The sequence below is a fragment of the Poecile atricapillus genome, chromosome 28 (genome assembly GCF_030490865.1).
Source record: "Poecile atricapillus isolate bPoeAtr1 chromosome 28, bPoeAtr1.hap1, whole genome shotgun sequence".
In the NCBI taxonomy this organism is placed as follows: Eukaryota; Metazoa; Chordata; class Aves; order Passeriformes; family Paridae; genus Poecile; species Poecile atricapillus.
Window position 1 is genome coordinate 5404652 of NC_081276.1, and position 19467 is coordinate 5424118.

The 19467-nt window shown below is 52.0% G+C and overlaps 2 protein-coding genes across 2 annotated transcripts; one reads left to right on the forward strand and one right to left on the reverse strand.

Moving 5' to 3' along the window:
- Positions 1-149: 149 nt before the first annotated feature.
- Positions 150-7739, reverse strand: PRAM1 (PML-RARA regulated adaptor molecule 1). Its single transcript, XM_058858509.1, has 10 exons — positions 7602-7739; positions 5292-5958; positions 3756-3828; positions 3263-3375; positions 2908-2962; positions 2548-2641; positions 2106-2268; positions 1448-1481; positions 847-881; positions 150-395 (listed from the first exon to the last, which is right to left on the reverse strand). The coding sequence occupies exons 1-10, from the start codon at positions 7602-7604 to the stop codon at positions 391-393; spliced, it is 1242 nt and encodes a 413-aa protein (XP_058714492.1). The 5' UTR covers positions 7605-7739; the 3' UTR covers positions 150-390.
- A 1135-nt stretch (positions 7740-8874) lies between these two features.
- Positions 8875-11097, forward strand: POLE4 (DNA polymerase epsilon 4, accessory subunit). Its single transcript, XM_058858514.1, has 4 exons — positions 8875-9181; positions 9934-10018; positions 10294-10335; positions 10659-11097. The coding sequence occupies exons 1-4, from the start codon at positions 8972-8974 to the stop codon at positions 10670-10672; spliced, it is 351 nt and encodes a 116-aa protein (XP_058714497.1). The 5' UTR covers positions 8875-8971; the 3' UTR covers positions 10673-11097.
- The last annotated feature ends 8370 nt before the right edge of the window (positions 11098-19467 follow it).

Consider the following 19467-nt stretch of genomic DNA (forward strand, 5'->3'; position numbering starts at 1 on the left):
CAGGTCGGTCCCAGGCTGAAGATGCTCTGGGAATGGAAAATATAGAAACCTTCATGGGCCTGATTTTACCCCTCTCTCCCCACCCAAAAAAGAAAAAAAGGCCATGAAACCCTCTTGAACCATTGCTATATTTTACACGGACAAAACAGAGCTACAGTGATGGGTGTGACTTGAGGATCTGGGGCCCTCTGCCCCATGGGACAGGATCTGTGCGGCTCCACGTGCTGAGCAGCCATAGCACTGCTCTGGCAGGGACACGGTGGGTTTGAAGTCTGTCTCAGAGGAGGCAGAGCTCCTTCACAAAAGGAGCCTGGTGTCTGGTGGTGTTCATGTTTCAGCCCTTGGAGCTCTGTGGTGCTGTCTTGTGCCTTTGGCCTTAGCATGGTTGCCTCAGCCTGCCAGAATTAGAGAAAGTGTGTGCTTGTGAGTAGAGCTGAAACACAGTTGTTGCTATTCAGCTCCATCTTAAGAGCCAGCTGCCAGCCAGGGATGGAGTTTGTATGTCAGAAGAGAGCAACTGTTTGGAAAAGAGAAGTCTGAGTTGTCTGGGGGATCAGGGACACCTCAAAGGACATTGAAGGGGCCCTGGGGCTGGCAGCAAGTGGAGGGAGCAAGCTGAAAACAGGTACAGAGAAGTCCAAATAATTTGGAACAGAGGAACTTGAAGACTTTTAGGGAACTGTGATTAAGTAAAGGATACCTCAGGGAGAGGAAGAGGAATCACTCAAAGGGAAGGGAGAGAGGCAAGGCAGCAAAACAGCGAAGGGTCAGGAGGAGGACTCTTGGTGCTGGTGTGATGGTCCCTGTGGCCAGTGAAAGGGTATGGCAGCAGTTCTGTGCACCTACCATAAATCTCAACGTCATCATAGATGTCAGTGTCCCTGCAAAGACAAAGATGGGTGCTGTAGGCAGTGTGGTCTCCCATGTCCCACTACCTTCCAACCCCCAGTGAGGTAAGGGCCAGCTCCTGCTGCCGTATCTGTCTCATCTCCTGCTGACCTGTCTGTGGACTCTGGTGTCCACCTGCAGCCCCATTTCTGCCTCCCAGTGCTGTGCTCTCCCTGCATGGCTGGGACCATCTGGAGTGGGGTTAATGACTCTGGCCCCTCTCAGGATGGTGGCCTTGTCCCAGGCTGCCAGGAGCTGCAGACCCAGCCATGCAAAAGGGCTGCACCCTGTGCCACTGTGCTGCACCCTGTACCAGCAGCAGCCTCTGAGCAGTGTCTGGGCAGATCCCACATGAGGGACCACACCCTGGGGAGTGCTTCAAGCGCCCCAGTGACAGAATCTCTCCTCACACAGGGGAACCAGCTGGTGTTAGGTTTACGGTCACAGCATGAGCTGGGTAGTTTTGAGTTGTCAGCCAGGACTAGTTTGGCACTGGCCATTCATGGGGAAGTTGTTGCAGCTCATGGAGTGGAGATGATGGGCTCAAAAGGGTACTCACAGAGGCAGCATCACAGCCCGGGGCACGTAGCCATCTGCAACAGAGTGAAGAAAAACATATCAGGTTGTGCTGGGAACCAGGGCATGAGCGGGAATCACCCCAGCACCTGCCCCTGCTCAGGGTTTAGCAACACCTCATGTTCCCAGAAAGAGCTGGGACAAGGAGGAATCCCACTCTGGGCAGCCAAGCTGGACCCTTCAGAGGAACTTGCTCTGGGCAGTGTCAGGATGGAGCCTTCCAGGCTGAATGGCAGCTGACAGGGAAGAGCCTGATCCCTTCCTCTATGCTTGAGGGATCTGCAGCCCATTCCACTCAAGCAACTCTCAGTGCAGACACAGCTTGTGGCGTTGGAGCCCATGGCAAAGCCTGGTGTGCCAGGCTGGCAGTCTGGAGGCTTCAAGGACTGAAAAAGCCTTTAGCAGAGGGAAAGGACAAGCTCAGCTCACAGCAGAAATGCTGCTGCAGAGCGGAAGGAAGAGCAGGACATTTGTGCAGAGGAAAGTGGGAACCTTCTCAGGATAGCAGGGTAGCTGTCAGATCTGTCTAACAGGTGGAGGAGATTTGGCAGGAGGTCTGTCAGGGGGTGTTTGTATGAAGAAGCTTCTTAAAACTGCTGTGCTCCCTGCTGTGGGTGAATCCCATCCCCCTCCAGACTTACACCTCCTCTGGCTGTTCCGGCAGAGGATTTGCTTCTGATTTGTAAACTGAATGACATCAAGGATTTCTCCCCGTCTCAGTGGCAGGTTCTTTGGTCCGCCCCTCTTCTCTGTTGCTGCAGGGTCAACCATCATCTGAGTCAGGACATTGATGCTGCCTTCAAACTGAAACACAAACAGCAGCGCCCATGGGGAGTCGAGTCAGGCAGATCGCTGACTGCTCTCCCTCCTTGAAGCAAAGCAGACTCCTCCCTGGCCAAATGGTCTGTGGGACTGGTCTGGTCTGGGGAAATGGGGCAGGTGTGACCTGGGGGAACAAGGCAGGGTGTGATCTGGGTATCACTGGTCCCTGTGGAGCACAGCTCCTTTCTACCATTGCACTGCACCCTTCCCAGGAAGGGAAAAAGAGATCAGAGGGAAAAGTGATCACTTGCTGCTGCTCACCTTAAATTTCTTCTGAAACTCCCTGTCCATCTTCTCTTCCTTTTTGCATGTCTTGAGTGTCATGGTCTTCATCTTCTGCGAGACCTGGGATTCTCTGCAGTCATTGAAAGCCAGGGAAAAATTCAGATGACCCCATGATCTACTCCCTCCTGTCCCCTTCTCCCTGCTGGCTGCTCCCCATTGCATTTCTCTGCACCAGCTCTGGGGCTATGGGGGCTCTCAGGGCCAGGTGTACAGCCTCCAGCTTGTGCTCTTCACCACAGACATTCCTATTCCAAGCCCAGTAGAGACCATTAAAGCAGCAGCAAGGAGCCCTGGCCATTTTAGGACCCTTAGAAAGAGTTTAAAAAACCCCATTACCTCTGTGTAGCTGCCAGCAAGGTAACCCTGTTAGAGGCTTGGCCAGCATTTCCACCTGTAAAACCAAACCCCAGGAGAGGTGCTGCCATGAGGCTGCTGTGAGGTATAAACACCTGCCAAAACAGGATACAAAGAGCAGCAAGAGCTTTCTCCTCCTGGGACCAAATCCTGAGTTTGTCCCCAAGTCTCAGGGATCAGGGTACCCTGTGCCCATTTGCAAGGGGAACCCACTGCCCTCCTGTGTGAGGGAGCAGCAAGGCTTAGCACAGGCCATGCCCATGGCTCACTGGGGCCTCACAGCTCTCTGAGCTGCAGGTCTTACCCCAAACAGCATCCAAACCCCTCCTGTACTCACCTCCTCTGGGGTAAGGATATACTGGCAGTGGGGGCACAGAAGGCAGAAGGAGGCCTGGGCTTCTCCTGGCAAGCCCAACAGGCTCAACATCATCGTATATCTCATCTTCATCCCTGCGAGAGGCAGAACACGGTTAGGAAGTGCTGCTGCAATGACGGTGCTGAGGGCTGAGGGCAGAATCGGGGCTGCCAAGAGGAGGGTGGGGAACAAGCAGGTGGGCTGGCCATGGACCATCCCTGGCTCTGGGGCAGAGCTGGACAGCAGCTCCGTGCCCTGTGCTAGCAGCTCCTCACACAGCTGGATGTGGACAGGCAGCAGGGTGCAATGTGAGGTAATGTAGCCCCAGGGGATGGCCCAACTTCACACTGTGGGAGATGCTTGCACACCCTGGGCTCCAACAGCAGGCAGAAAAACCCAAATATCCTCTTTCTGTCATGTCTTGTGCTCTTCCCAGTGGCTTGGCACAGCTTGGAAGTGCAGCCTCAGTCCTTACCCTACGCCACTCGGAGCATCCTGCAGTGGGAACCTTGTGGGCACTGATGCAGCATAGCCTGATTGCAGATGACCTGTGAAAAACAGCAGAACAGGAGGGAGCAGGGAGGGATTATTTCATATTTTCTCCTCAGCTCTATCAGGCACCCTGAGGTCAGAGCCACTCTGGGCTGGATTTAGTGCAGGGGAAGGTGGGGAGATAAAACTTAACACATCTTAATAGAGCAAGGAGTTTTTACTCCATAGCCCATCTAGGGATTTTCTTCCAGCACGCTGGTACACAGATCATCAGGTTCCTCACTGAGGACCTTGAATATGCATTTTTCCATTTGTATATTTCTAATATTACTTTCTTCCTGGACAAATGATGGAAGGAGAGGGGAAGAGGACACAACAGGTATCATGAACAGGTGGAAAACCCCTAAATTTCAGATATGTACTAGAGTCAGGGCAAGTCTTGGATATCTCCATGCACTCGGGAGCATCATATTGCTGCCCCCTTTAGGATTGCCAGCATGACCACACCCCTGCTAACATGAAATTATTTATATCACAAGCCTTGTCTCCAGCCTGGTCAACCAGACTAACCAACAATGGGCACAAAGACCTGAGTACAACATCAAATCTCTGCTGGTTTATGGTACCAAGTAATACACAATCAGATACTTGGTCCTAAAAATAGTAAGATTGCCCTAAAAATTAACAAAAATTATCAAATCAAGGCAAGGTGTAACTGTAGATGGTGTGGCTTGCCTCAGGACCCATGAGACAAATAAATACATGTAGCCAGTCATGTGAGAATCTCCCAGCACAACAGCGTGGCCAGCCCTGATAACAGCTTTTAATTATAACATAGACCAGCTCGATTTTTCAGTTCTCTTAAGAAGAGGAAGTCTACTCTCATAGTTAGAGAAACTGAGCAAGAAATGCTTTCATCACCTGCAGTGTGGATTAGCAGAACAGCAATTGTGAGAAACCACCACAGCAGCCTAGATCTGGAAGGCCACTGTAGACTGTGGCAGGGCAATGTCTGACTGGCACCTCCCCACCTGCTCATTCCCATCACCCCCAGGCCTGCCCCATGGCACCTCAGGGAAGAGTCTGGCCCCATTTTCTCCCCGTTAGGTAGCTGTGGGCAGTGAGATCTCCCCTTCCTCTCTTTCCTCCCAGCTGAACAAGCCTGGGTCTCAGCATTTCTTTCTCCATGTGCTGCAGTCCCCAACCATCTTGGACTCACTCCAGTTTGGCAATATCTCTCATGTTACTTACTGCAACCTTACTTCCTACAGATACTCCAGAGATGGAAACTTGTGCCTAGCCAGGGACAGGGCACTTTGTTTCTTCTGCCCTCCTTGTCTCCCATTCTCATCCTCATGCTATTGCCTATAAAAGCCCCTTTGGTAATGCAAGCCCCCACCTCTCCATCAGCCCTCCCAGTATTTCCATCTCCCAAGAGCTGCAGGCCCTAACTGGGGAGATTTTCCTTCCTGAATGAGCAGCACCCTTCCCTGCGGGACTTTCATGTGCCTGGCCATACCCAGCTGAGCACTCCTTGGTGGTTCTGTGGCAGGATGGATGGATGTCCCAGGATGTGCAGCTGCTCTGAACTTTGCCAAATCCACATCAGGAGGGCGCCGGGGCTTGCCTGGCTTCACTCCCAGTTCCCTGACATGTGGCAAAGGCTTCCTCTGAGGCACCCACTCTGTCCTTTGGGGGCTTCCCACAGTGAGCAGAGGGGCTGCAACAGCTGTGCCTTTGGCAAGAACTGCTGGAGCCCCCTTGTCTTTGTCAGGTGGCCGTGTCTGCTGGGCTGGCTTCCTGCAGGGAGGATCAGAGCTGGCTTCCACCTTCTTGTTCAACACATCTCCTGGCTTTGCAGGCACTGGCTGGAAGTTGGCATCTTGAGCCGTTCCCTGCTTCCGACACACCATTTGTGCCAGGGTCTCACAGGCAGAATGAGATGAATGCTGTCCCAAACTCTGACCCATACTGTGAGATGGAGAGGCCTTGCTGCAGTCCACCCTCCTGCTCCAGAGGGGCTCCTGAGGAGGATCACCCTTGGCAGGGGTCTGTCTTGGTTCTGGTCCATGAGAGGCTGCAGGGTGACTCTCTGGCCAGCCACCCTCTTGGGGAGGTTCTTTCCTGTTCTGTTGGAACTTTGCTCGAAGGTGCCTCACCACAGCGTCTCTCCCCTCCAGATGCATCTGCAACCATTAAGAAAAACAGTTCCAGTTAAAATACCATGGAGGAAAATAAGTCAAAATTCTCCCTGGAGAATGTGGTATTCCTTCAACATGGTCTCACACTAAATCTTCTCCATGAAACAGGGTCTTTACTCAAAAAGGCCCTGAAACATTTCTGAGAAAACAACATGGGGCTGCACCAAACTGCGACCAGGTTACCCCACCACAGGGGCACCCAGGAGACCTTTCATGGAGTCTTTTGGTCTTATCCACCCTCTGTCCACTACCAGGGACCATCAAATCAGAGGGATTGGGTGGCAGTAGCAAAGCTCCTGAAGGCAGAATCTGAGACCCAGAGATTTCCCAGGGCTCAGATGGGAGCAACCCGCCTTACCCTGGTCCTGCTTCCCATGATGAGTTGTGGGGGAGACCACGCAGGGCCATTGGATCCCTCCCTGGAGGAAAAGCTGGGATGGCACTGCTAAGACTCATCCTACCAAAGTCTGAGTGCAGAAAAAACAAGGCCAAGAGGTAGCAGACTGCCCTACTTTTCTGACATGTGTGTTTCCTGTGTGGTTCACACTGTGCACACGTGAATTGGGATGCATCTGCTCCAGCACAGAGCTGCCTTTAGCTTCCTTAGTGACCAAAATTCACCTTTTTCTAGAGTCTCCAGAGAAAAGCTGCCAGGAGAAGCCTGTGAATGGCTCTTGGAAGAAGACTGCCACCTTGTAGGTATGGCACAAAGCTACAGGATGGGGCTACATTTTTCCTAAGTTTCTCAGGTGGACCTTGTGAGAGGGAGGGATCAGCTTACCCTCCCCATCTTTCTCCCACACCCTTGTCCCCAGACCACAGTGTCCCTTGGCACCAGAGCTGGCTGCTTTGCTGGAGTTGTATGCTTTGACTTTGGAGCTCTTCTCCTTCTGGGATTTCAGTTTTGGTTTATGATTGCATAATTTTTATTTTCACAAGGGAAGGGCTGATATGGAGAGAAGCTGATGCAATGTTTTTACACATAACCTATTAAATGTATATATACAGACTTAAAAAAGTGCAAGCTCCCCAGGCAAACACCCCAATTTTCCTGGTAAACCCTCAAATGCAGCACTTGGCACAACAGTGCTGAAGCAGCATAAATTTGCCACTTCCTGTATACCAGCAGTGGGGCTTTCACTCCAATTTGTGAAAAAAGCAACATTTTCCAGATTCCCAAACATGCCATTGGGATTTTTGACACCTGTAAGATTTGGTGGTTTGTAATGATCAGTTTTGGACCTGTTCCATGAGCTGAGACTTGCTCAGAGTCCTTGGATATACAGCACTGCCATCACTGTGATTTGTTCCAGGTTTTCCAATCAATTTTTGTGCTGGTGGGGGCTCTTCTGGTCTCGGTGGGAGTGTGGCCTCCTCCTTTCATAGACATTTATATTCAGCCCAAATTCACCCAGCAAACCTTCCTCTGAACCCAGAAATTGGTCAGAGACCTTTGAAGCTCATTCCAGCTCAGATGTACAGGAGGATTTTGACTTTCAGGAGGAGCGACGGTGTTGGCCAGATCCAACCCCTCACAAGGACATCCCCAAAACCCTTCCAACCAGGACATATGGCTTGCAGCGTCCCGTAGCCATGTCCACTACAGCCCAGGTCTGGTTTTTACTCACCATCTTTCATTAGTGGATGCTTTCCTGTGTGCTCACCTCCTTGTTAAAGACCATCCGAAGCGTTCTGGACAAGTCTCTCTGAGGCTCCCTCCCTTGAAACCAGAAGCTCTTTCCTAAAGGCTGGTGAGGAACTCTGTGCAACACCAGGAAGTTGCTTTTGCCTGATGGTGAGACCACACAAGGAGGAGGAGAAAGAGGAGGAGGAGGAGGAGGAGCAGCTCTTGGTACACCACCAGTTTGGCTTTGCTGCTGTTTGACGCTTGCAGCCCTCCAAGTCCTGCTGGGCATAAGAGTTGTATCCAAAGGAGAGCCCCAGTTTTGGGACCTGACTGCAGGATGCCAGGGGGTTGAACCAGGAGGGTGGGCAATGTCCTTGTCCAGTGGTGGCCCAGGATTCCTCTGCAGGTCAGGTCTCAAAGCTGCATGTGACTTGCAGATGAGAGGGTGCAGAGGGTGCACAGCTGAGCTCTGTGGGAGCACAGAAAAGCTGGGTAAGGGCTATGGCTTCCTGGAGTACCCAAAACTGCAGGACAGGAGCTCCACTGAAGAGCCTAGTTCCTCTGGGAAGCAAGGGGAAGCTCTGCACGGCAGGGTGCTGTGTCAGACCACCGCAGTATCTAACTGTCCTGATGTCACTGTTCACTGCCTCTGAATGGTCTGGCAGGTCGAGTCAAGGGGTGCTCTGGTCTGCTGGTTGGTGCTGGTGTCCCTGCTCCAGGATTGCCGTGGCCCTGCAGCCCTTTGGGAAGGTGTCTCACCAGCAGTGCCCGAGGCGGCTCCTGCCTGTATGTGGGTTAAGGATAAGACAGAGTTTGAGGACATGGGGAAGGCTGGCCATGGGCAACAAGCTGGCACCTGTTGGCCAAGGGAGATGGTCCTGGGGGTTCTGTGGAAGGTGATGGGTGCCCAAAGGGGCACTGGAGGACTTGATCCCACCAGGTGGAGATGGGATGGAGAGGGTGTGCTGCGAGGTTCCACGCTGGACCCACGGGGAGCTGACTCTGGGGCACAGGAGGGGAAGACAGCAGTGACTGCCACCCCCCACCTGCCCCACTGCTCCTGCCCCTGCAACGCGGAGGGCATGTCCCTATCTGCGGGGAGAGCGAGCCCCGGGAGCCGTGCTGGGGCACGGGGGGCGGCAGGGAGCCACTGAGGGCCATCTTTGGGGAGGACAGGGGGATGTGTTATACCGTGTTAGGGGACGTGGTGAAGGGGAAGATGGAGGTGCGTGTTTGGCGATGGGTTGAAGGGAAGGAGGAGGGGCCGTGCTCGGGGCCGCCAGCGCTGCGCGGCCCCGCCGAGAATGCAGCGAGGGCCCGGCGAGCTCGGCCCGGCCCCGCGGCCCCGCGCAGGCGCAGCGCTCGGGCGGGATGGCAGCGGCGGCGGCCGCGCCGGGGCCGGGCCCGGGGCCCGCGGAGGCGGCGGCGCCCGGGGAGGAGGCGGCGGGCGCGGGGCCGCAGGGCCTGGGTCCGGCCCGGCTGGCCCGGCTACCGCTGGCGCGGGTGAAGGCGCTGGTGAAGGCGGACCCGGACGTCACCCTGGCCAGCCAGGAGGCCGTGTTCGTGCTGGCGCGGGCCACGGTGAGGGGCGGCCCCTGAGGGTCCTGGGGGCCGGAACGCTGCGAGATCCGGGGATGCTGCTCGGTCTTGCTCAGGAGGTTTTTCGTTCTCTCCCGGGCCGCGGCAGCTCACGGACCCGCGGGGCGGCTGTGGTCGGCCAGAGCTGGGGAAGGGGCTGGAGCCCCAGGAGTGGCTGAGGGAGTTGGGGGGGCTCAGCCTGGATCAGAGGAGGCTCGAGGGGACCTTGTGGCTCTGCACAACTCCCTGACAGGAGGGGACTGGAGCCCGGTGGAGGTCGGTCGCTTCTCCCAAGCAAGAAGGCACAGGACGAGATGAAACAGCCTCAGGCTGCACCAGGGGAGGTTTAGGATATTGGGGAAAATTCCTTCATGGAGAGAGACGTCAAGATCTGGCACAGGCAGCCCTGGGCAGTCACCATCCCTGGAACTGTTCACAAAAATGTAGCACCTGGGGACATGGGGTGGTGATGAATGTGGAAGTGGTGCTGGGTTGATGGTTGGACACAATGATCTTAGAGGTATTTCTCCACCTTTTCCTTTTCCACAAGGAACCCACATTCCCAGCTTTCTCCCTCATTGCTTGTCCTGTGCGTCACTGTCCAGCCATTTCCTTTGGTATTTTCAGACCTGTTTACTGGGGACGGTGACGTTAAGATGAAGATTCTGATTTAATCCTGAAGCCTTATAGGACCTTTCTTTTTCCTCAGGATACTCTCTCTCTCATCTCCTATGTGACCCTGTCCTGTTTTGCAGGAGCTGTTTGTTGAAACCATAGCCAAAGATGCCTACGTGTATGCCCAGCAAGGAAAAAGGAAAACCCTGCAAAGAAAAGACCTGGGTATGGGAGCATGTTCTCTGCTGGTCTTTGCAAAGGGTTGCTGCTATGGGGGACTTTTCCACCTGTCTGGAGGTGCTGAAGTAATTATGGATTTATTCTTTCTTTCCCTGAAGATGGGAGAGAAAAACTTCTACCAGAGACTACACTAATAATTTCACACACCATCTCCAAAACAAGTAAATCTCTTTGAAATTGGTCACTGTGCTGTGACATAATTTCAAATGTAAATATGGAGTTGGTTTATCTATTTTAACTGTTCTCAATTTGCTTTTCAGATAATGCCATTGAAGCTATTGATGAATTTGCTTTTTTAGAAGGTGAGATTCTACTTGATTTTAGTACTTTGTGTAATTATCTACTTAGGAGAAAAAGAACTGAATCATTTCCAAAGCTCTCTGCTTCCACATCCTCGGTAATTCCTAGTGTGGCTTGCAGTGCCCCTCTGAGCACTGGAATGGCTCACCCTTGACCCTGAGGCACGTGCAGTAGTTTTTTTGGCTATATTTGGTTTTACTTGTGTGTGATTTGCTTAAACTTTAAAGTTACTGCACTTTCTTTTTCCAGCTTGTAGACAAGATTTATTTCTTCACACAACCGCACTTCTGATTCCTGAGACTATAATGTGTTTTTTCATTTTCAGGTACTTTGGACTGAGCTGGACAGAGACAGCTCTCTGGAGAAAGAGACTGCAGAGTTGGTGTGAGATGGAAAACAGGATGCTGAGAGTTCAAAAATAATTCCTAGAATTGAGACACTGAAATTGAGACATGGCAACCATGATATTTTGTATAAAGTTGAAGTTGTTGTAAGTTCTTTATTTAAAATGCATATTTTTTCATAACTATTTTGTATGTCCCTTCCCATGTGGCTGCAGTGCAGCTCTCTGCTCTGGCCAGGTTACACAGCATTTACTCCCAGTAGCAGTCCCTGCCCCTGGGTTCTCTTCAGCACCATGGAGCTGTGAACAGAGAGTGGCTTGGCTCAGGTGCCCAGGCACAAGGAATTTTTTTAATGGAAGTGTGGGTTTTGTTATATATGTTTGTCTCTTAACACAATTAAATTTTTGTTGTTGTTGTTGAGCAGCTGTGCTGATTTCTGTGCTGGGGTTCCTGTAGCCTGGTGGTAGATGGTGTGGTTTTGATAGGATGCCTTCTCTAGCATTTTGGTTTTGCTGATTCTTAAGGCATCCATTCCAGAGAAACCCAGCTGTCCTCCAGGGACTGGGGATGAGTTCCAGGGGAACTTGGCTTGTTCTGAGGGCTGTGCAGCTTCTGTAAGTGTGTGTGATTGTTGCACTTCTAAGTAATTGAAGGAAAAAAACCCCAGCCCCCCCCAAACCTCATTTTGAATGCCAGAGGAGTGTCCATACTGCCATCACTGTTCTCTTTTGTGCTCTCACTCTTGAATCTGGCACAAATGTTTTCACTGGGAACTGGATCTGTTCCCTCCCTGTTCCACTGGTCAAGTTGGTGCAGAGATCCCAAGTTCTGTGGTGAGGAGCTGTGTTCAGGAATGCTGCTGCCATCAGCTGTGTCTGAGAGCCCCCGACAGCACACGGGCACCAGCACTGCCTCTCTGCTTTCAGGACTCTGGTGACTAGAGTTTTCTTTAGGTCTAAAAAGCACTTTAACTAGTGCTTTCCTATGTGGAGTTAACAGCAGAACTGTGTGGCTGTGGGGGACATGCTGCCATCACTGCTGTGATATGTCCTCCTGTGTTGCTGGCATTGTCCAGCTGCCACCTCTGACTCCATTTCGTGTGGGAAGGGACAGGATGGGGTTGCCCCAGATAAAACTATTTAATGGGATGAAGGAGGTTGAGGTGAACATGATGCATGTTCTTTCAAACGAGAGTATTTGAGAGTGGCTCCCAGTCACTGCAAACTTAAACTAGTAAGAACAAAGACTCCCAAGGGAGCTTCCCCAGGCTGTCAGCAAATCCAGTGACTCTCAAGAAACACTTTGAAGTTTGCTGGGAGCCTAATGCAAGCCTGATGATGCAGGGAGCACAATCCTGATCATGTGGGAGATGCTCATTTTCCAGACTGCCAAGGTGTTTTTTCAGATCACAGTGAGGGGACATTTGCTGGGCTGTGCCATTTGGCTTGGACCTGTTCACCTTCTCACCTGCCAGGGAGGGCAGGTATAAGTGTTGGATGCACTGGAGATTTTCTTGTGCTTCCCCGGGTGCAGTGTGCTTTCAGTGAGCTGCAACCTCTTTGGGTTCCCAAGAGTGCTCAAAAATCATTGAGAGATACATTTAAAATATTTGTGTAAAAATCAAAATCACAGTTTGTACGGCAGCAGAGCTGGGAGAACGGGTTAACAGTATCTTCAGCTGGCACATTCTCCTTTGCCAAGTGCCAGCTGTCTGCTCTGCTGTGGGTGAGGAGCATCCACAGGAATCACCACTGGAATGGCTGTTAAGCTGGGAATTACTGCCTGGCTTCCTGCTCACTCCTTCCTTCAGGCAGCCAGCAGCAGCTGTACCCCAAGTGCAAGTTTCAAATGTCCCTTCCTGTTTCCTGGTCCCCTGCCACCGGCGCTGGGTACACTGAAAATCCATTTTTAAGTCAATGTAAAATTTACATTTTTGCAGCACACACTGGGTCTGTGACTTCAGCAGGTCAAAGCAAACAGATTACAGTGGTGTTGCATGACGCCATGGGTGCTTCTTGTGAAAGTTTTCTTCCCTATTATCTGATTAAATAAGGATTTACATCAATAAATCTTGGAGTACAGACACTGCTATTGAGGAAAAATAGCTCATTTGAAAAGGATTTCCAGAAGAAACAGCCTTTAGCCAATAAACACTGATAATTTGTAAACTCAAAATACAGTAGAGCAAACCAGTCCAAACCTGTATGCCACGGTCCTGCACCTCCCCTGCTCCCACACCTGATCCCACCTTCCCATCCTCTGATGCCGAGCTGATGTGCCAATGCAGGAGGTGTGGAGAGCTGTGATATTTGGCTTTGGCCACCGGGGACAGGTTTGTTTCCAGCTCAAGCAGCTTCAATGGGCTCCAGGAGAGATGGAGCCTTCTGCCCTTGACCCACTGGGCTGAGGCTCACTTGGTGCAAGATTTGTGCTTCAGCCATGGCTGAGCATCCCCTTTCCCTTTGCTAATCAGGGCACTGACCTGTTCTTACCCCATCCCTCGTGTGCTCACTAAAGAAAAAGTCTCTGATTTCCTAGTGAAATTTTGATTCTTTTTAGTTTGTGTGTACTGACCAGTCTAATATAAAGTGTTTTACTCCTGGTCTGTAAGCACCAGTTTGATGTGACAGTGCTGCTACTGCCAGACTGTCCCTTAGGAATTTCCACCTCAGACTGAAGGAATCTCTCTCCCAGGCAGACTTCCCAGGGGTGGGCTGTGTCTTTTTTGTGAGTGTTTGTGTGGTACTGAGCGTTGGATTGGGCTCATTTTCACACAATGCATGAGTGGTAACCCTTGGTGGATCCAGTGTTTCGCAGGTGTCTCTGGCAGTCCCATCAGCTCCCGTCAGCATGGACGTCGAGAATGCCACTCCAGGTGCCCATCCCAGCATTATCTCCCTCTACCTCAGCCTCCCAGGGCTCTCCAGACAGTCCTCCATGCTCAGTTTCCTAAGGAGCAGGAAGGTGAGTGCTTGGGGCAGGGGGAGGGTCAGGTACTAGGACGTGTTTTATACATGTTTTAAAAGACCTGCTTTTGGCTTCTGAGAAAACCTGTCGCTGCGTCTCTCATCCTCCCCTGGCCCGAGCAGTGGCTTGTGCAGGTAAGACAGATGGAAACTCTCTAGCAGTGCTGGATGCCTGGGGCAGAGGAAGGGCCAGAGCTCAGCCAGGGAAGGGGCTGTGGCAGTGCCCACCCAGCTGCCCTGGCAGCACAGTTCTGGCTGGTCACAGCCTAGCAGCTCTTTCAACCACCTCTGCTGTACCTGAGAGCTGCTCTCTCATGTGCAGAGGTTGGAGGCCTGCTTCTGCCTCTTTGAGCAAGACTGGCAGGATGTCATTCCCACATGATGTGCCATGTGTCACTCTTATGAGGGACTCGAAGGAGCCTGTGCATTTGGGGACATCTCATCCCAGGAGAGCTGACATTGCCTAAAATCCCATCTCCACTGGGATAAAAGACCCTGGAGAAGGGTGGAAACTCTGTGGATGTTGCACCTGTGTGTCCTGTGAGGGATCACCTGTAGCTAAGACAAATCTTGTTACCGTTTGTCCCATTGTTACCAACACTGTGGCACTGCTGGTGCAGTGTCCTCCAGGCAGGCAGGGTGAAAGAGAGAGGAGGAAAAGCTGAGCCAGTTCCAGGTCAGGGGAGGTTCATGTCAGGAGCTGATGCTGGAGGTTGTTCACTGCACTGGCTGTGTCCCCAGGCCTGTCCTGTACCTCTGCAGGTTAGAGCCTCATGTTCCTGCCCCAGGGATTTCCTGCTGTGAGCTGGCCTGGCTGCACCTGGAGCAGCTCCTGCTCCTCAAAGGCCTTGGGGAGATGGAGGTGGTCAAGGGCTGCCACTGCAGCACCTGCCCCAGGAATGTCTTCAGCTCCCAGCCCTGAAATGCTCTGACCCAGCCTACAGTGCAGGTAGCACTGCAGCTCCTCTCCCTCCCTCCCTCTGAGAATATGGGAATGAGCCCTCTTGTGTGCCAGCACCAGTGTCCAAGCTCCCAGTCTGCTGAGCAGAGCCTCTGCCTTTGGGAGCATTGGGATTGTGTTTTGGGGTTGTCTTCACCACACAGGTCTGCAAGCACAGTGATAATTCTCTGCCATGTGCATGGGTGAGGATGGGGATGCAACCACCTTATGTACAGGGAAATGTCCTTTAGCCAGAGAGCATGGAATCAGAGTAACCCAGGCTGGGAGGGACCTCGGGGGTCTCTGTTCCAACCCTCCCAGTCAAAGCAAGGAATCTAATCTGATGATAAAAACTCTGCTGGAAACAGAGCCCTGGAAAATGCAATTTTCTTACTTACTGAAATGCCCTTTTAGTACCAGTGAACTACACTAATGGCTCAAAATCACTTGGAAATGGAAACTCCAAACTAAATAATCCAGATGGGTCAAAACCTTCCACTGTGACAAAGCTGAACTTGTTCATCGTGAACTGGTGAGCTGTCTTGTGAGTTCACTCATAAAAAAACCCAAGACACGTCAGTGGAGATGAACTGAATTTATCAGAATTGAAAGTGATGTTGAAATGATTTACCACAGCTGTTGACGAATTCAGTTGTCCTGGAATTTGCTGATGTCATTTCTTTTTTTGCATTTCTAAAAACCAATCCGTTGAAACCTCCAGGCAGCTGCTGTGGCAGGGCTGTGGCACCGCCGCTAGGGAGGGACAGAGACCGCGGGAGTGCTACAGTGAGCCCGGAGAGCAGCGCAGGGGTTTAGGAATTCATTCCACGATTCTGTGAGCTGGAGGGGCCGGGAGGGGGCGGCGGAGCCCCCCAAGGACTCTGCCTGAGGCCAGGTCCCCTCCTGGGACAGCGCCAGGAGGGCCTGCACAAGCGGCAGCAGCAGCTGGTTATCCAGCTGCAAGTGGAAAAGGCAATTAGGCAGCGTGAAGTGCTTTCTTCCAGAGCTGGGAGAATCAGAATTTACTTCCCAGACGTGTTAGTGGAAGGTGCCGGATGATTCTGTTGCTCCGGAGACGGGAATTCATGGAGTGGAGAGGGAGAATCTCAGTCGTGGTAATAGTCCAGGGCTGGCAAATGGGACTCGCTGCCAGTTTCGCCTCTGCCCTAGGGCAGGTCTCTGCACTTTCCTTCTGGATCTTCCCGTCTCATGTCGGGCTGATACTTTCAATGTCTTGGTAAAGACTTGGAAACATCAGAGGAACGGGGCGGAGCAGGATGGGGCTGGAGAGGAGTGTTAAAATCTCAAAAACACTGAGCCCAGAAACACTGACTTCCAGAAATCCGTTGTCATTTTGTGTCCCACTCTTAAGGCATTCCAACGATATTTGCTTTCAGAAATCACTTTTCCTCCCCCTGGAAAGAGCTCCATCCTGGAACAAAGAAATCTCCTCCAGCAGCTGCTGAAGTAGTTGGGAGGGGGCAGGAAACTCTCAAAACCCGTTCAAAACCAGGAGCCAAACACGAACCCCGAAGGATCCACACCCAAAGGCTGGGGCAGGGCAGGACCCAGGTCCTAGATGGAGCCCAAACCCTTTTGGCTATCAACCCAGCCATCCTTCTACCCTTCCTCTAGTCATGCAATGGAGATTTTTAACCCTAATTTACTTGGTGAGGGGAGAAAAGCTGGAAGATTTAGCACAGAAACAATATCGTTTCTTTCCACGCAGATCAATAGCTCAGACTGTGACACAGGACAGTCTGTGCCTCTGCCCTTCCAACTTAATGTAGTTGAAGCTGGAGGAGCCTTATCCCTTCTCTCCGGTTGCTGAGCCCCTGCCTGGGCCATCCAGGACCTGCCACGGTGGCTTGTCCTGGTGTGGTGCTGACACAGGAGCAGGGATGTGGCTGTCGGTGTGCCCACCCGGACCAACCCCCCTCCCCCCTGCTCTCTGCAACCAAACCAGGAATTTCAAATCCAGACAGAACTGCTTCATGCCTTGGGAATTTTTCATTGAGTTAAAGCTGGAATAGGGAAAGAAAAGGCAGAGCAGGATTTTGTTCTGCACCCCCAGAGCTGGGGCCATCGTCCACCTCCCTCTTCCACCCCTCTGGTACCAGCCTCCCTTCATCCCACACCCCAGAATTGGGGCCAGCCTCACCTCACCTCGCCTCGCCTCCTCTTCCCTTCCCTGAACTTCTCTTCCCTGAACTTCCCTTCTTTCCCCATCCCACGGTGGCAGATTCCACACCTGGTGCTCCTGTGGGGAGCCCAGTGCAGATCACACCCTTTGGAGGTGCCTGGGGAATGTATCTGCAGGACAGCCTGTAATGCTGGCTCCAGCATCTGAGAAGCCCATTCAGGGCACAATCCCTGGCAAATCCAGGGGGAAATACTGAATGAGTAAATGCTAAATCACATTCCCCATCCCTGGTGTGAGAGTGTGGCTCTGGGAAAAGTTCTGACATCAATATTTTGTGTTCAAATACAGTTTTTCTCAGAGATGACATGGAGTGGCTGGTGCTCACTTCCCAGAACTGGGGCTTTCACAGGGTCAGGGACATCAGTCACAACTTAAACCCACAATAACTGCCGTGTCCTCATGGTCTCAAACTGGGATGGAGGAACAAAACCTACCACTAAGGCCATGAACTGGTGAAGGAATGAGCCCCAAATGCCCAGCTGGGACCCTGACACAGAGAACAGCCTTTTCCAGCAGGTGCTAGATGCCAAAAGCTGGTTGTTCTGCACTGCTTCTGCAGGAATCTGGGGTGCAGCTCCAAGTTAATTTTCCTTCTTGATTCCTTGTAGATGGACTTTTCTGTGTGCCCACAAAGTTCAGCACTGTTCTGGTCAAAACCCCATGTGGTGGAGAGGTGGTTCAGACACTGCAGAACTGCGAAATGAAGGAAAAATGCTACCATGTCTCCCAGGTAGGATATTATTATGAAATTGTCCAGAACTGTGCAGGAAACAGGGAGGAACAGCTCAAGGTTGGTTTCCAGGGGTTTGGCTCCTCTTTGGTGGGCTCAGCTGGACCCTCATGTGGGGTCTGAGCTGCTGGGTGGATGCTCTAACATCAACAGCTTCACATTAGCATCGAACCACTAGAGTGGTAAAAACCTCACATTTATATTCTTTCATGATATAAAATGTATTTTACTGCCACTAATTCGTGCATACATCAGAGCCATAAAGGAACATGAGGCTTTTTATTTGGATTGAGGATTTATTTTAAAAAGTAATTAAGGAACAGTGATATTTATTTTAAAAAATATTTAGTTGTTAGGTATGTCTTCAGTTCAGCAGAGACCCTACTGCCTAGTAGGTTGAGTATACCTTTGTACACAGGGACCTCTGACTCAAAAACTAATGCTATGCCCCCAGAATATTTCTTACCAGCTGTGCCTTGCTGCTGCCCTTCTTTGGGGATGGATGCTGAGCCTGAGGCTGGAGGGAAGGTGGAGAGTCCTGGGGTGTCCCTGCTGAGGTGCTGCAGGGGATTTTTGTGCCTTTGTTTTGCAAATCTTTGCAGGAAATCGGTGTGGGAAGGTGCTTGGGCAGCTGCTCCTCGGGGGATCTCTGCTTGCTTAGGTAAGCACAGCTGCCAGGCTCCATCTGCCCTCCCTCCCGCATATCCACACCCCAGGCCAGGTGGGAGCTGCCCCTGCTCCTCTCACCCAAGGCATCTGCGGCTCCCGGGGCTGGGAGCACACAGAGCAGGGTTTGGGTAGCACCCCCAGCTCACCCACCATGCTGTGCTGGGGGGAGAGCCGAACCTGCCATGATGGGGCTGAGTTCGGCAGGTGGTTACTGAGCCTGTGATGTCCCAGGAGAGCAGACAGACCCTGACAGTGGCTTCTACAGCCTGGAATGTGCCACTCCTGTCTCTCACCTGCTGGCAAAGCTGTGGGGAAGGAAGAGTTGGGGGTTGCTGGGGCAGGGCAGGTCCAGGCAGTTGTTTCAGGCTGAGGGGGTAGGACTATGTGTTGATTTTAGACATAAAAATATGGGTCCCCAGCACAGGAAGGACATGCACAAGGGGGGAATGGCTTCCACTGCCAGAGGGCAGGGCTGGATGGGATATTGGGAAGAAATTCTTGGCTGGGAGGGTGATGAGGCCATGGCACAGGTTGCCCAGAGCAGCTGTGGCTGCCCTATCCCTGGGAGTATTCCAGGCCAGGTTGGAAGCAAGGTTGGTGCTTGGAGCACCCTGGGATAGTGGAAGGTGTCCCTGCCTATGGCAGGAGTTGGGATGAGATGAGTTTTAAGGTCCTTTCCAACCCAAACCATGCTGGGATTCTTTGCATGCAAAGGGAAGCAAATCAAACCATGCAGGAAGAAAGACCTGATCAGGCAGAGGGAGGTGACAGTTCACCAGTTACTCCAAGAGTAAGGAATAGATGCTGCAGGAAAAAAGCTGCCTCCCTTCTCTCTCATCCTACTCCAGAGCATCTACCCTTTTCCCACGCGTGAACAGAAGGTCCAGGATATGGGGTCAGTGGTGTACTGGGGATGTACTGGTTTTTCTTTGACTGCACTGGGAGTCTACTGGGGATGTACCAGGGATGTGCCGTTTTTTCTCTAACTGCAGGGAGTCACAAGACAGAGAGGAATGCCTGTTTTGGGCACAAGCTACCCCAAGACACTGTGCCTTCACGACTATGACAAGCACAGGTTCCGGACACACCATCACTGCCATCTGGGAGTGCAAGTACCGGGAATAGCGGGGCTGGAAGCTGCGGGTGGGGCTCCTGGAGACCCTGCCAGACTGTATGTAGGATATGTAAATGAGATAAGGCTATTTTTTGTATAAAAGCTACTTTAACCAGCGGGTATAAATGAACCCTCTACAAAATGTTTTACAGCTTGTAAAATAAACAT

Bases quoted from the DNA above. Each gene is read 5' to 3' on its own strand.
- PRAM1 (XM_058858509.1), bottom strand. The intron at 3,376-3,755 runs GTAAGGACTGAG...TGCCTCTCGCAG, and splicing joins GATGCTCCGAGTGGCGTAGG to GGATGAAGATGAGATATACG. The intron at 882-1,447 runs GTGAGTACCCTT...TTGTCTTTGCAG, and splicing joins CGGGCTGTGATGCTGCCTCT to GGACACTGACATCTATGATG.
- POLE4 (XM_058858514.1), top strand. From the start codon at position 8,972: ATGGCAGCGGCGGCGGCCGCGCCGGGGCCGGGCCCGGGGCCCGCGGAG. The intron at 9,182-9,933 runs GTGAGGGGCGGC...CCTGTTTTGCAG, and splicing joins TCGTGCTGGCGCGGGCCACG to GAGCTGTTTGTTGAAACCAT. The intron at 10,019-10,293 runs GTATGGGAGCAT...TTTGCTTTTCAG, and splicing joins CCTGCAAAGAAAAGACCTGG to ATAATGCCATTGAAGCTATT.